General features: G+C 53.1%; 1 protein-coding gene across 1 annotated transcript in view; it reads right to left on the bottom strand.

The window, feature by feature from the left end:
* Positions 1-2181: 2181 nt before the first annotated feature.
* SIAE (sialic acid acetylesterase) overlaps positions 2182-15749 on the bottom strand; it is a 19198-nt gene continuing 5630 nt past the window's right edge. The window contains exons 4-11 of the mRNA XM_048827599.2: positions 11832-12007; positions 11309-11447; positions 9670-9853; positions 8228-8337; positions 8009-8142; positions 6357-6511; positions 5105-5300; positions 2182-4640 (exon numbers count right to left, since the gene is read on the bottom strand). Coding sequence (XP_048683556.2) covers positions 4407-4640; positions 5105-5300; positions 6357-6511; positions 8009-8142; positions 8228-8337; positions 9670-9853; positions 11309-11447; positions 11832-12007 — 1328 coding nt within the window. The 3' untranslated portion in view covers positions 2182-4406. The remainder of the gene's footprint in view (positions 4641-5104; positions 5301-6356; positions 6512-8008; positions 8143-8227; positions 8338-9669; positions 9854-11308; positions 11448-11831; positions 12008-15749) is intronic.

The raw sequence follows: 15749 nt of genomic DNA, 5'->3' as shown, positions 1-15749 counted from the left end.
ATAAAATGGCAGTACTGGGGTCAGCGCTTGGTGGGGAAGAGACAGAACCGAAGAGTGACATGTAGCTTCTTGTATCTAACCTGGTGGACGTTGCTCTTAAAGCCACAGGATCCAGCAGGGGTAAGGGCTGGTGGGTAAGGCACTAGACCGGGACTCAGGAGAGCTGGATCCCAGGCCTGGCACAGACATCCTGAGTGACTGTGGGCACTACATGGGGCCAGATTTCCAGAATAGTTCAGCTCCCGTTGATGCCCCTAAGTAAGTGGGTAGTTTCCCAAGAGCTGTATGTGCTGGCCGCTGACCAGTGGAGAACGTGGCCCTTAATCTCTGTGCCCCAGTTCTCCAGCTATAAAATAAGGATGATACTTTCTTCCCCCATTGGTCTGCTTCTCTGCTTAGATTGGAAGCTTGTTGGACCGAGGCTGTTTTTCTGTGAGCGTGTATAGTGTCCAACACCAGGGGCTGCTGCTCTCGGCTGGGGCCTCTCCACCTCACTGCAATGCAAAGAACTAATATTCGCTTTCACCCAAGTCAGGGGAAATGCTGTCCCCAAAAGACCTGCATGTACAAGCTCTGGATGTAACCAGCTCAAAAGAGCCAGCGAGAAAAGGAATCATCCATAAGGAAATAAGAGATCAACTGTTACAAAAGCACAATCAACTCCAAACCTTTATTATTTGTAGTTTTCATAATTTACAGGAAGAGAAACATCACACCAGACAAGAGGTGGGCAAACTACGGCCCGCGGGCCACATCCAGGACGGTCCTGCGGTCTTGTCAGGGGGCAGGGGTGTGGATGGGGGTGGGGCAGTCAGAGAGTGGGGGGAAGGGGGTCAGGGGAAGCACAGCCTTCCCTACCTGGCCCTCCATACAGTTTTGCAACCTCAATGTGGCCCTCAGGCCAAAAAGTTTGCCCACCCCTGCACTAGACAAAGGCACAGAATTTATTTCATAATAGAATTAACTTTAATCATTACACAGGAATCCCTAGTTAAGGAGGAGGAAAAGTATACATCTTAATCAAACCTCCCAGTCCAGAAACCCTCCATCTAGAGGGGCTGTTAATTACACCACAGACTGACAACTCAGAAGAATACAGAAGCAGAGTAAATAAGGCTTTCCACATCATCTTCCGTGACATGAACATGTGGTTCTGCTCTGTAAAGTCACTGCATCTTAGCCCCTTCAAACCCAGCTGACAGCGGGACAGAAATATTCTCAGCTTGTTCGCAAAGCCGAGGCAACCCAGCGCTGAGCACAAGCTGCTGCCTGTCCTTGTGGAAGGGCAGACGCTTGCTCCCCAAGGTGCGAGGCAAGTGGCAGAGGGGGCGTGAGGACTAGCTCTAGTCTGGGGCACCTATTTTACTGGTGCTGAAGGAGAAAGCCCAGCATGAGCTCCCTGGAGTTTACTGTGCTTCATTTTACGGGCCAGCAGAGCACATCGGAGGTGGCATCAGGGACACAAACAGACCCTCCCAGTGCCACTGGGCAAAGCAGAACCGCTTTTCGGTCCAATGGAATCTAGACCTGGCTTGAGCACAAGCAACAGAATATTGCACCCTGCAGCCCCAAGGGAGCCATCAGCCTTTGCAGCTGCCCACCGGACCCACTGGTGCAGATGTCACCGTGCCTCGGGGGTCACAACTGAGAATGCCAAATTCAGGACAAACTGCTAAGAAGTAGGGCAGACAACCCCTCCCCCCCAAAACTAGGGTTGCCGGGCGTTCCGATCGAAAAGGGACCCTGGCGGCTCCAGTCAGCAGTGCTGACCGAGCCGCTAAAAGTCCAGTCAGAGGCACAGAGGGGCTAAGGCAGGCTCCCTCCCTGCCCTGGCTCCATGTGGCTCGTGGAAGCGGCCAGCACGTCTGGCTCCTAGGCACAGGGGCCATGGGGCTCCGCACACTGCCCCTGCCCCGAGTGCTGGCTTCGCAGCTCCCTTTGGCTGGGAACCGTGGCCAATGGGAACTGCAGGGGCGGCACCTGCAGGTGCAGGCAGTGCACAGAGCCACCTAGTCGCCCCTGCGCCAAGGAGCTGGACGTGCCAGCTACTTCCTGGAACCCACCTGAGGTAAGCGCTGCCAGGATGGAGCCTGCACGCTGAACCCCGTCCTGCACCTCAACCCCCTCCCCGGATTGGAACCCCTTCCCGCACTCCAAGCCCCTCACCCCCAGCCCCACCCCAGAGCCAGCACCCCCAGCCAGAACCTTCACCCCCCTTCTACACCCCAACTCCCTGCCCCAGCCCAGTGAAGGTGAGTGAGGGTGGGGGGCAGCGAGCGACAGAGGGAGGGGGGGATTGAGTGAGCAGATAGCAGGGCCTTGGAGAAGGAGCGGGGCCTTGGGGCAGGGAATAGGGCACGGGTGTTTGGTTTTGTGCTATTAGAAAGTTGAAAACCCTAACTGGTGGTTATTCTCCCATAAGATATACCAAACCAGCAACAAAAGTAAACTGTGGACAACAAGAAGTCAGAAATGCAGCCCCCTTAGGTATTCCAGTCCTTGGTTCAACACCCAGACACTAGACTTAATGGTGAGTGGTTATTTAAAACCCATTTCATCAAACAAAGGGTTCTTCTGATCCCGAAGGGCCAGCCACATATCCAGCTCAATATAACACTCAGATTTTACCCAATAATCATGCTGTTGCCAATCCTTTAGTATCTAATATCTAAAGGATGGAGCTTGGCTGTTCTCAGCGGTGGCAGATGACAGAACAAGGAGTAATGGTCTCAAGCTGCAGTGGGGGAGGTCTAGGTTGGATATCAGGAAACACTATTTCACTAGGAGGGTGGTGAAGCCCTGGAATGGGTTACCTAGGGAGGGGGTGGAATCTCCTTCCTTAGAGGTTTTTAAGGCCTGGCTTGACAAAGCCCTGGCTGGGATGATTTAGCTGGGGTTGGTCCTGCTTTGAGCAGGGGGTTGGACTAGATGACCTCCTGAGGTCTCTTCCAACCCTGATATTCTATGATTCTGTGCTGGGGGCCAGGTAGACACCTCTCCTGGGGGCAGGTAATTCCACCTCAGGACACCAGGGGGGTGCCCTGCCCATTCCTCTGATGAGATGAGGACTGGCTATAATTAAACAGGACACTTGGCTGGACTTACCCCAGGTCTGACCCCGTCCAGGAAAGCCTGCATAATACAGTTAAGGCACTGGTTAGACTAACCAAACCCATGGCGTTGTGGTATAAAGAAGAAGCTGTTTCTGAATCAATGTGATTTCCAAAGCACCCAGGGGATCTGGACGTCCAATTTCCATTCATTTTAATGGGTATCCAGAGTCCTCAGGCGGCTTTGGGAATCTCAGCCTAAAATGACAGGGGAAGCGTTCATTGGCTATGAGTAGGGCCCTACCAAAGTCACAGCCGTGAAAACCACGTCACATATCGAGAAATCAGGTCTCCCCCGTGAAATCTGGCTATTGTGGGGGGAGGGTCACAGGATTGCAACCCTTACCTCTGCGCTGCCTTCCGAGATGGGTGCCCAGCCACCAGCCGCTGCTCTCCACTCTCTGGCCGCCCAGCTCTGAAGTGCCACACAGCAGCAGCACAGAAGTGAGGGTGGCATAATGAGGTGGGAGGGTTTGTTACTTTTTGCAGGGAGGCAGGGCCGGCCTTACGGGTGCATGATGTGAGCAACTGCTAAGGGCGCCATGGTCATTCCCCCCCTCCACACACAGCCAGCCCAACGGCCCTATAAGCCCCAAGTGCTGGGCATGGAGCTGGGGAGGGGCAGGGCTGGGGGTGCCCTGCCTGGGGGCTCTTATCTTGTGCTGGGCTCCAGCTGCTAGACCCGGCTGGGCTGGGGAGGGACAGGAGGGACTTCCTCTACCCCTGCACGGCCTGCTGCTGGGGGCTCTGGGAATCTCCCCTGGCTGCAGGAAGCTCCGCGGTTGCTGGCTGGGATCCTAGCTCTGAAGGCAGCGCCGTCACCAGCAGCAGCGAAGAAGTAAGGGTGTCAATACCGCGTCCCCACTACAAGGGAGCCTTGCGACCGCTCCCGACCTTCCCCCTTCTAGGTCAGGACCCCCCTGGCTACAACCCTGTGAAATTTCAGATTTAAATATCTGAAACTGTGAATTTAAGGTTTCAGAGGAGCAGCCGTGTTAGTCTGTATCTGCAAAAGGAAAAGGAGGACTTGCTGCACCTTAGAGACTAACCCATTTATTTGAGCACAAGCTTTCGTGAGCTTTTCGTGACACATCCGAAGAAGTGAGCTGTAGCTCATGAAAGCTGATGCTCAAATAAATGGGTTAGTCTCGAAGGTGCCACAAGTCCTCCTGTTCTTTTTGTGAAATTTAAGATTTTAAAAATCCTGTGAGCATGAAATTTACCAAAATGGAGCATGAATTTGCTCAGACCCTGGCTGTGTGCCTACAGCCGCCTAGCCGTTGGTCCAGCCTGTTCCTAATGCAGAGAGTCGATAAGAAAGGGAGGTGCTGGCAGCAGGTGCTTGTTGTAAATGGGACACTGTCTGTATTCACACGGCCACTCTGCCCACGCATAGCGCAGCCGGGTGGCAGCGTCCCTGCAGCCAGGGCCGGACAGCGTCACTGTGTGGGCAGATGCAGACAGCATGGGTGCTGGAAGCCACTGACACGGCTCCTGCGCCAAGAGCTGGGGCCCGTGAGAGCAGCACACCTGCCAGAAGAAGCACAGACCAGTCACGTGACCTTGCTCGGCAGCACGGGGCTGTAGCTCTGTAGTTTTCTGGCTTGGGCAGCTGCGGTGCTGTGCTCTGGGGTGGAGACTGCAGGGCTGCTCTGCAGTGCATGTGGCTGCTAAGGGCCCCACGCACCTCCCAGCTCAGCCTCATCTCCCCCTCGGACAGCAGGGGAACGCAGCTCCCCCCACTTCTACAGCAGGAGAGGCAGCATTTGCTAGATCGCCCCTCTCGCCCTGGGCTCTGTCCACTGCAAACTTTTATTTCGACAGCTAGCCAGCATGCGGTGAGAGCTGCCTGCCCTGCTGACATCTGGCTGATGGTGCTGGAGGGGTCACGTGCCCCACGGACAGCACTCAGGCTAGCCCAGTAAGAGTGCAGCCCCTCTGCCCTGGGCGCTTGCCTTGAGCCATGCCGGGACCCCTACGCACATGCTCCTCACCTCAAAGATGCGGTCGTGCATTAGAAGCAGCTGGAGTTCCTGGCTATACGTGATGTTAATGAGGCCCCTGGTTCCATCCACCACGACTTTTGTAGGATATGGGCCTTGGAAGACCAGGTCTTTCTCTCCATATGCCACAGCTCGGGCTCCCAGGTGCAGCCGATATGCCACGGTCTGTTTATCCCGGGGGTGAATGCTGCAAAAAGGGAAGCACGGGGGAAATGATGGGGAGAGGGCAGGGAGCCACTTCCAGTGGTGCAGCCAAAGGCAGTGGCTCCTGAAACTCCACCTCTGCCAGCAGAGGGTGCCGTGTAGCTCCAGGGTGCCCTCACCCCACCCCAGCAGCAAAGAGCTTCGTCTAACCGCAGGATGAGTCAACGGGACCCTGCAGAGAGCAGCAGCTGGCTGGGGAGGTTGGTGGGGGAGCAGGTGCTGGAGGGAGCAGGTCTGCCAGGGAGGGGGACTGACTGAGACAGCGGCCAACCCTGGAGGTAAAGAAGTCAGCCGTGGAAGGGGAGGGCACGAAGACAACAGGAGGCAGTCTAGTTCCAGGGGCAGGGAAAGGACTCCTGGGCAGACCCCCCCTGCACTGAATGGAAAGGGGGCACCCATCTGAAGAGACCAGGCTACCGAACAGATCCCAGCTCAGCTCCCCAGGCTGCTCTGGGGGGCAACGGGCCCCAGAGATCTGTAACCAGGCTCTGCGGTGCTGTCCGTCGCCCCTTCCATATACGCTGAGTACACCGACGCTGCATGCACCTGTGTGCGAAACACACCTTGACCGGCCTCTCCACTAAGCCCTCTGCCCACTCGCGGTGGGCTGGTCGCTGGCTCTGAGCGCCTGCCCCCAGTACCTGTGTCCTTTACTGGCTCTCACAGCAGTGCACCCAAGCCCGCTGTGCTGCCCGGTACTTGACAGGGCTAGCGACCTATACATCTCCCCGCCTCTCACAGGCGGGGAAGAACTCAGCGGGATGCAGCTGGGGAAAGCACAGTGAACAGATCTGGGAGGCCAGTGACACGGCGGTGGGGAGTGGCCCTGGAGCACTGTGCATTAGGGGATTTCTTCTCCCCTTTTGGCACTCCCTGTCCTCCTCCTCTCTCCCGGCCCTGCCCCACTCTCCTCCCACACTCCTCCCTGCTTCAGCCCCACCCCTCGGGCATGCGGAAAGGCCCTGGCACCTCCAGGCCAGGCGCTACAGAACGTCCTCTGGGCGCACTGCAGGCTGCTGTGCAGGGAGTGGGCAGTTACCTGCCGTAGGGCGAGAGCTCGTCGCACAGATCCACCGCCACGGCCATGAAGGTGTTGGGCATTCTCTTGTTGGGCGCATAGCCGTAGTCAGCGGTCTGGTGCCACCGAATGTGGGGGAAACTGTCATCCCAGTCCTGGCGGCGGAACGTGGATAGCTGCAAAGATAGGGAGAGCTGGGAAAGAGCTGATCCCCCACCGGGGCCAGAGCCCCCCAGCCAGCCCTGCTTCCCAGTGTCCCACACACCAACCCGCCCCAGCAGAGGGCGGCCCAGGAGGCCCTGACTTGCGCCAGCAGCCCCGTACTAACTCCCCATGTGGAGAGTGGAGCTTCTGCTCCACCCCAGACCATGAGACATGGGGGCCAGGGGACGCCCCAGCCAGGCAGAGCGGGGTCACCATGGCATAGAGCAGCAGTTCTCAATCAGGGGTCTGGTTTCAGGGGGCCCACCAAGCAGGGCCAACATCAGACTCACTAGTGCCCAGGGCGGAAAGCCGACTCCCCACCGTCCTGAGGCTCAAGCCGAAGCCTGAGCTTCGCAGGGCCCCAGGCAATTGGCCTGCTTGTTACCCCCAGGGGCTTTTACATAGGGGGGCTGGAACAATGGGTACGGGGGGGGGGGGGGGGGCTGAGAGCCATTGAACCAAACTGTAAACCCTGCATAGGACGGAAACCACTTCAAGTCAGGGGGTGCTGCTGTACCCACAGCTCCCCTAGTCCCAGCACCTTCGCTTTTATAGGCAGAACAACCGTTGCGGCACAGGGGGCCGTGGAGTCTTTATAGCGTGCGGGGGGCTCAGAAAGAAACAGGTTGAGGCCCCCGGGCACAGAGGGTGGCAGGCAGGCGGAGGAGGTGTGGTGGGCTGGGACAGACGGGGGGTGACCGGTGGGAAGGGCGCTGGGCGAGGCCCAACGGCAGGACTGCGGGCAGGGCACTAACTCGAAGGTCAGCTGACTCTCACTTCGTCCCCTCACGCCCTTTCCCTCCACAGCCCTGCTGAGCTCAGTCCTCCTCAGAGTGCGCCTCTGACACTCCTCCACCCCAGCACTCGCCTCCTTCCTCCCCTTCCCTGCCAGTCCTCTCCCTCCACCCATACGTTCCCTCTTTCCTCCTCCTCCCCAACTCACCTGAAGCCAGGAGAGTCTGGGGGTGAGGCAGAGGAGGGGACAGAGCAGGGGTGGCGTCTCTTCCCCCTTTCTCCTCCCAGTGCATCAAGAGGGGAAGTAACAGGGTCTGAGATGTGGGGCGCCCTGTCTTCCCCCATCCCCGTTCTGCTGTGAGATAGAGACAGGAGCAGAGGAGCCAGCAGGGCAAGACCCCAGCCAGAATGAAAAGGGGACAGGCAGCAGTGCCTGACTGCGCCCCAGGGGCAAGAGGGGTGTATCGTCCCTTCAGCACAACTCACTCTCCCCCTACAAAGCCTCTGTGCCGGGACTTGGGGCCTATGGGAAAACCACTCCTGGGTCCATTAGTGTCAAGGAGTCAGCAGGAAAACTGTGATCAGACTGACTCAGCCCGGCCCTCCCTGCCGGTCCAGCACAGCACCAGGGAATGCTCTGCAGTGACGTGAAAGAAACGAGCAGCAAGCAGGAGCTGGATCTGAGCAGCGACTGCTGTCTCCGTGGCGCGGTCAGTACCCTGGCTACCACTCACCTGGACAAACCCGAAGGGGAAGAGCGGCTGCGTTTGCCCATCAGACCCGGCGTGGAAGGCCTTGCGCCAGTCCGTGAGGAGAGCCGGGAATGTGCAGTTGTACAGATCTGTGTTTATGAAGGCGTTTGTTTCACCTGCAACGAGCACATGGGACAAGTGAGAGCTGGGTCCAGCACCCAAAGTGGCATGGCTGGTGCTGTGATACGCTGCCAGACTTACCCTGGTACCAGATAACGCCCGTGAGGGACATGTTGAGGAGCGGGTGGATCATCGCGTTCCAGAGTACAGAGGGCATGTCAGGGCCAGAAAGCAGCGTGGGAAGAAGAAACCTACGACACGAGACAAGCACTGATTGGTGGGGGGCAGCGGCTCATGCCACACAAGGTGACCAGCCAACTCCAGGTGGCATTGATCCCCTATGTTGGGCAATCACTGGATCTGTTCCTCGGGGACTGGATACACAGGACCAGAGGAGGTGAACCGTTTGGGGTCAGATTGACAGAGCTAAAAGCACTGGAAAAAGACGAGCTCAGCCTGAGGGAGATGCGATGGAAAAACAGCCATTAGGGAAGGGGTTAAATGGTCACTAACGAGATGCAGTTACCAACTCCATCTGGGGTTATTCCAGCACGTCCCCGCCCCAGCCCTACCTGTGTCATTGCCCTAGCTGTGTCACACTCCCCCCAGGGCAGAAAGCTGCCAAGCTCTGTACCAACCCACAGGGGAGGCTTTTCAGAGTGGAAAGTCAGGGCTTGAATTACTCCGGCACAGAATGAAATCGGGTTCAGGCTGGCCCGAAGGGCTGGAGGCAGTGGCCAGGGAAGCTTCAGGGGAGTGGGAGCAGTTCATTCAGATGGAATGGGTACGGAGTGGGCACTGAAGCGGGAAGGCATATACTTAGGGCCCTACCAAATTCAAATTCACAGTCCATTTTGGTCAATTTCATGGCCAAGGTTTTTTAAAATTAGTCAATTTCACAGTTTCAGAGGTTTACATCCCAAATGTCATGGTGTTGTAACTGTGGGGGTCCTGACCCAAAAGGCGGTCATGGGATTGCCACCCTCCCATCTGCCCTGCAGCTGGCAGGCGCACTGCTTTCAGTGGGCAGCCAGAGAGGAAGGCTGCTGGCCAGGCACCCAGTTCTAAAGCTAGCACCACCACCACCAGCAATGCTGAAGTGAGGGTCGCAGGCTCTGGGGAGGGGGTGGGCTACCATATGTCATAGAATCACAGAATCTCAGGGTTGGAAGGGACCTCAGGAGGTCATCTAGTCCGACCCCCTGCTCAAAGCAGGACTAACCCCAACTAAATCATCCCAGCCAGGGCTTTGTCAGGCTTCTCGTCCACTGTAGTCCCCAGGTCCGTTTCTGTCCAGTTTTCCCGGCAGTCTCCTGCCCCAGTGGGAGGCTGACAGCTGGAGCTGCAGAGCTTCTTGCAGCTGGGGGACGTTCCTGGAGATGGGTCGGACCTGCCCTGGGAGTGGCCCCTGCAAGGGAGGAGGAAGTCTGGTCCTTGTCCTTCCCCATCCCCAGCCAGGACTAGCAGCTGGAACCTGTGCAGGGTAGGAGCCCCCAGCTGGGTGCCAGATTTCACGGGGAGATCAGATTTCACAGTCCATGACGTGTTTTTCACAGCCCTGAATTTGCTCTCAATGTCCTCACCGTCTGGCGTCGCCTTTGAGCCCGCACTCGTGCAGCGCCCTTCTTGAGGACCAGGCCTCAATGCAGGTCCCTCCCCAGGAGGACTCCACCAATCCTATGGGGTACTGGAGCATCTCATACAAGTGACGGCCAAACAGCCAACACACAGCTGAGAAGTAGCTGAAGTTCCCGTGACCCAAGTTTTCTGTTCAGGAAAAAGAGAATCGAGAGGCAAATATCAGAAAACTACAGGCGATGCAAACATCGGGGGGCTGCCAGAGGCAGAGTTGCAAGTGCCGGGGAAATCCACCCTGTGGGAGGGCCAGTGCAAGGAGAGCGTCCACCTGGCCAGTGCTGTCTGATCCAGAGGAGCGGTTCCAAGGGGAGGGGAAGTGTTAGGCTGAATATCAGGGAAGCCTTCCAGAAATGGGCACCACCTCTCAAGAGACGGGAGAGATTCCCGTGAGAAGTACCCTGCATAATGACAGGTTTCAGAGTAGCAGCCGTGTTAGTCTGTATTCGCAGAAAGAACAGGAGGACTTGTGGCACCTTAGAGACTAACACATTTATTTGAGCATAAATTGCATCTGATGAGGTGAGCTGTAACTCACGAAAGCTGATGCTCAAATAAATTTGTTAGTCTCTAAGTTGCCACAAGTCCTCCTGTTCTTTTTCTGTTAGAAGTAGACACTGTAAAACATGCTGGAGAGAACAGCGTGCATTGATCCCAGGGGCTGCCTGGAGAGAACATTGCTGCTCCCTACACCGGCTTCCCACCCTTTCAAGGTCTCGGTCCTTATCTTCAAGGCACGCAATGGCCGAGGCCCAGCGTATCTAAGAGCCCCAAAGTCCAGGATGAAGGTGTGGTTGACAACTCCATTCCTCAGGCACAATGGAACTTTCTAGCACCATGGTAAAGCTGGTCTGTCCAGGAGACAGAGATTTCTCGGGGGCTGGGTCCAGACTCTGGACTGAACTCCCTCAGGACCATCACAAACCTCCCCACCTTCCACTCCAAGGGCCAGGTACATTCTCCAACCAGTCATTGCTAAGACACAGAGCAGCATGGCCACGTACAAACAACAACAAAACCACTCCCAAAGCAAACGGCTGCACTGCATGCATGATCCTGCCCTGGGAGAGGATGAGAGAAAGAATCAGCTGCTCATGACTGTTGCTAAATGTACAACTGGAAGGCGCTCAGATATTTGTGAGGGTGGGAGAAGAACCTATACTAGGGTGACCAGATAGCAAGTGTGAAAAATTGGGAAGGGGGTGGGGGATAATAGACGCCTATATAAGACAATGCCCCAAATATCAAGACTGTCCCTATAAAATCTGGACATCTGAACATCCCTAACCTATACACACTAGAACAAGTATGGTAGAAATCAGAGCTGGAAGAGAACACCTACAGGATTTTAAATTTATACATAGGGTTTGCTCTCTTTTGCTTCTTTATGTTGGATGGAGAAGGCCTGAAAGGTTCTTTCTGCTTGTTTTTTTACCTTAGCTACAGGCATCTGGTCTCGCCTGGTTAAACAACAGGATTCTTGAAAGTCTCAGAGAACGTGTGTTGACCTTCTTGCCTCTATAGTAGGCTTTGGAGTTAAACAGGCTCTTTTTAAGGGGGATTTGTACAGACCCACTTTGTACTCACCAGCTGTCGGTATAGACCACTCCAAGTCAATCTTAGCCAGGTCCTGCAATTCCACTTCAGACTGAATAAGAGCGGCCGTGAACACACGGATATATGGATAGAGAGATGCCTCGGAGAGCTCCTTACTGGCATTGAGTATCTAGGAAACAGGCAGGGTGGTGAATCATCATGGCCTTTCCCACAGCAGTCCTGGCTGCTAACGGTGTGGTTAACATACAGTCTGCAGAGCTGAAACCCTGCAGCTCCCAGTGACAAATACTCTGGAGGGTGAGGTCACTTAGGAGTGCAAGAGGCTGGAAAGTTGTGGAAGCTCCAGCCAGCATGGGAGAGATTTAAAACTAGACTGGACAAAACACTAGGAAAACTGAACTGGATTTCTATGATTCCTTGTAGCTCACTGAGCAAGCTTAATGTCTGACACGGACAGATCAAAAGGGAACAACTTTCTTTTCCTTTGGAGATAGTTACCAGGCCTGTCCCAACCCCTGCAAAGGCTGATGCCTCATTACCTACTGGAGATTACCTGGGAAACTGTCATCTCCATGTTACTTTGCCCACTGCAAAGCCAGACGTCACCAAAGTAGATATCCCGCAGCGTCAGATTCTTTGGCTCTTCCCTAGAATGCTGCTCTGCCATCACACTATAAGGGCCACCATGGTCCATAGGAGCCAGTACAACTTTCCAGGTCTCCGAGTGCTCTGAAACATGAAGCAAAGGACCCTGACTTTATAGCAGCAAGCACAGATCCCTGATTGGTATCAATCCAGCGAAACAAACAGAGGTTTTTATTAAATGAAAAGGGACATTTCATATTATGGTGCTTTAATAGGGCTAATTGTACAAAGCTGAAAACAATTATGAGCCAAAGCAGCTGGGAGGAAGAATTTAATTAGAAAAATATGTGCAATAATTAGGAATCATTTAAGAACATCTTACCCGATGCCCCAAAAGCCACAATCCCACAAATGAGGAAGAAGGCTGGGCCCATTAAAAAACCAAACAGGTTTAGAGGGGAAGTGAAGACAACTATAAAAACTAAAAAAAAAAATATAACAAATAGAAGAAAGGTGAAGTTGAGAATAATTAATATAAATCAGAAGTTAGGAATTGCAGAAAATTGATAAGGGAAGCAAATGGACACAAGCAGACATCTATGGCCAGCAGAGTCAAGGAGAAAAAGAAGGAGTTTTTAAAATGTATTAGGAACAAAAAAAATCCTGACAATGGTATTGGTCCATTACTAGATGGAAATGGCAGAATTATCAATGACAATGCTGGAAAGACAGAAGTGGTCAATAAAGATTTCCTTTCTGTATTTGGGGGGGAAAACAGATGATATAATCTAGGGCTGTTCCACCCATCACTAAGACGAACAAGTTTGTTCACATTTACGGGAGATAATGCCGCCCTCTCTTGTTTACAATTTCACCTGAAAATGAGAACAGGCGTTCGCGTGGCACTTCTGTAGCCGGCACCGCAAGGTCTTTACATGCCAGATACACTAAATATTCGTATGCCCCTTCGTGCTTCGGCCAACATTCCAGAGGACATGCTTCCGTGCTGATAATGCTTGTTAAAAAAATAACGTGTTAATTAAATTTTGACTGAACTCCTTGGGGGACAATTGTATGTCTCCTGCTCCGTTTTACCTGCATTCTGCATGTATTTCATATTATAGCAATCTTGGATGATGACCCAGAACACGTTCGTTTTAAGAACACTTTCACGGCAGATTTGACAAAACACAAACATTGTACCAGTGTGAGATTTCTAAAGATAGCTTCAGCACTCGACCCAAGGTTTAAGAATCAGAAGTGCCTTCCAAAATTGGAGAGGGACGAGGTGTGGAGCATCTGGAGTACTCTCATCTGGAGTACTGTGTCCAGTTTTGGGCCCCACACTACAAGAAGGATGTGGATAAATTGGAGAGAGTCCAGTGAAGGGCAACAAAAATGATTAGGGGTCTAGAACACATGACTTATGAGGAGAGGCTGAGGGAGCTGGGATTGTTTAGTCTGCAGAAGAGAAGAATGAGGGGGTATTTGATAGCTGCTTTCAACTACCTGGAAAGGGGGTTCCAAAGAGGATGGCTCTAGACTGTTCTCAATGGTAGCAGATGACAGAACGAGGAGTAATGGTCTCAAGTTGCAGGGGGGGAGGTTTAGATTGGATATTAGGAAAAACTTTTTCACTATGAGGGTGGTGAAACACTGGAATGCGTTACCTAGGGAGGTGGTAGAATCTCCTTCCTTAGAGGTTTTTAAGGTCAGGCTTGACAAAGCCCTGGCTGGGATAATTTAACTGGGAATTGGTCCTGCTTCGAGCAGGGGGTTGGACTAGGTGACCTTCTGGGGTCCCTTCCAACCCTGATATTCTATGATTCTATGATTCTATGCTGTGACGGGGCGTACCAGCCCTGCACTGGGCTGCCAAGGGCGGACCAATCATTGTTGGCCCAGGACGCCACGCCCCCTCTTCCCTGATGCACATGCTCCAAGTGGAGAACTCAGATAAAAGGAGGCTGCCCAGGCCAGTCAAGGGGAGGCGGGGGTGAAGGAGGAAGGGAGTACACTGCTGGCTCCTGCAGAGGTACCTGCAATGCCTCTGGCGGTAAAGTCTGGGGACCGGGTCTACCCACCAGACAACCCCCCAGCTGCGGAGACCGCCATGGAAGCCGAACCACTGCCCGTTGAGGATGTTGCCTAAACTACGCCCCAGCCCCGAGAGCTGTGAGGCCTATAGACTGATTGCTCGCTTGCCTTACCCCGCCCCAGGGTTGCAGCCTGCTTGCTGCTTTGCCCTGCCTACGGGGCTAATTCCACAGACTGTTTGATTTTTTGGTGGCTCAGAATCCAAGGATTACTTGTTTAGGTGACCCTGTGCGGGGGGCCGGGCCACAGCTGACCGAAATCACCCACAGGGAAGCCCACGACCGAGTGGCGGAGTGGGCCACCCCTATACTGGACTGACAGGGTATAAAGAGCTTCTATATCCTGCTTTGGATCATTATCGAGCAGAACCTGTCATCAGCATGGTTGTCACCAGCATCACCTCTGGAATGGTGGTTGAAATATGAAGGGACATATGAATCTTTAGCGCATCTGGCATGTAAATATCTTGCAATGCCAGCTATAACAGTGCCATATGAAAGCCTGTTCTCACTTTCAGGTGACATCGTAAACAAAACACGGGGAGCATTATCTCTTGCAAGTGTAAACTCTTTGTCTGAGCGATTGGCTGAACAAGAAGTAGGACTGAGTGAGTGGACATTGTTTTTTTTTTAATGCAGTTATTTTTGTACAGTAAGTTCAACTTTCACAATGAAGAGATTGCACGACAGTACTTGTATGAGGTGAATTGAAAAATACTATTTCTTTTGTTTTTTACAGCACAAATATTTGAATAAATATAAAGTGAGCCCTGCGCACTTTGTATTCTGTGTGGTAACTGAAATCAATATATTTGAAAATGTAGAAAACATCCAAAAATATTGATATAAATAGTATTCTATTATCAACAGTGCAATTAATCACAATTAATTTTTTAATCGCTTGACAGCCCTGATATAATCTCATCATAGGAGGAGGATAACATGCTCCATTTCACTAGTTTCAGAGTAACAGCCGTGTTAGTCTGTATTCACAAAAAGAAAAGGAGGACTTGTGGCACCTTAGAGACTAACCAATTTATCTGAGCATAAGCTTTCGTGAGCTACAGCTCACTTCATCGGATGCATACTGTGGAAAGTTTAGAAGATCTTATTATATACACACAAAGCATGAAAAAATACCTCCCCCCACCCCACTCTCCTGCTGGTAATAGCTTATCTAAAGTGATCGCTCTCCTTACAATGTGTATGATAATCAAGTTGGGCCATTTCCAGCACAAATCCAGGTTTTCTCACCCCTCACCCCCCCCCCCCCCCATACACACAAACTCGTTCTCCTGCTGGTAATAGCTTATCTAAAGTGACCACTCTCCTTACATTGTGTATGATAATCAAGGTGGGCCATTTCCAGCACAAATCCAGGGTTTAACAAGAACGTGGGGGGGGGGGGTAGGAGAAAACAAGGGGAAATAGGCTACCTTGAATAATGACTAAGTCACTCCCAGTCTCTATTCAAGCCTAAGTTAATTGTATCCAATTTGCAAATGAATTCCAATTCAGCAGTTTCTCGCTGGAGTCTGGAGACTGGGAGTGGCTTAGTCATTATGCAAGGTAGCCTATTTCCCCTTGTTTTTTTCCTACCCCCCCCCCCCAGACGTTCTTGTTAAACCCTGGATTTGTGCTGGAAATGGCCCACCTTGATTATCATACACAATGTAAGGAGAGTGGTCACTTTGGATAAGCTATTACCAGCAGGAGAGTGAGTTTGGGAGGGGGGGGGTGAGAAAACCTGGATTTGTGTTGGAAATGGCCCATCTTGATTATCATACACA

This window comes from Caretta caretta, chromosome 22 (genome assembly GCF_965140235.1).
Source record: "Caretta caretta isolate rCarCar2 chromosome 22, rCarCar1.hap1, whole genome shotgun sequence".
Classification (NCBI taxonomy): Eukaryota; Metazoa; Chordata; order Testudines; family Cheloniidae; genus Caretta; species Caretta caretta.
Note: the sequence above shows the minus strand (reverse complement) of the source record. Positions and strands in the feature narration are given on the sequence as shown.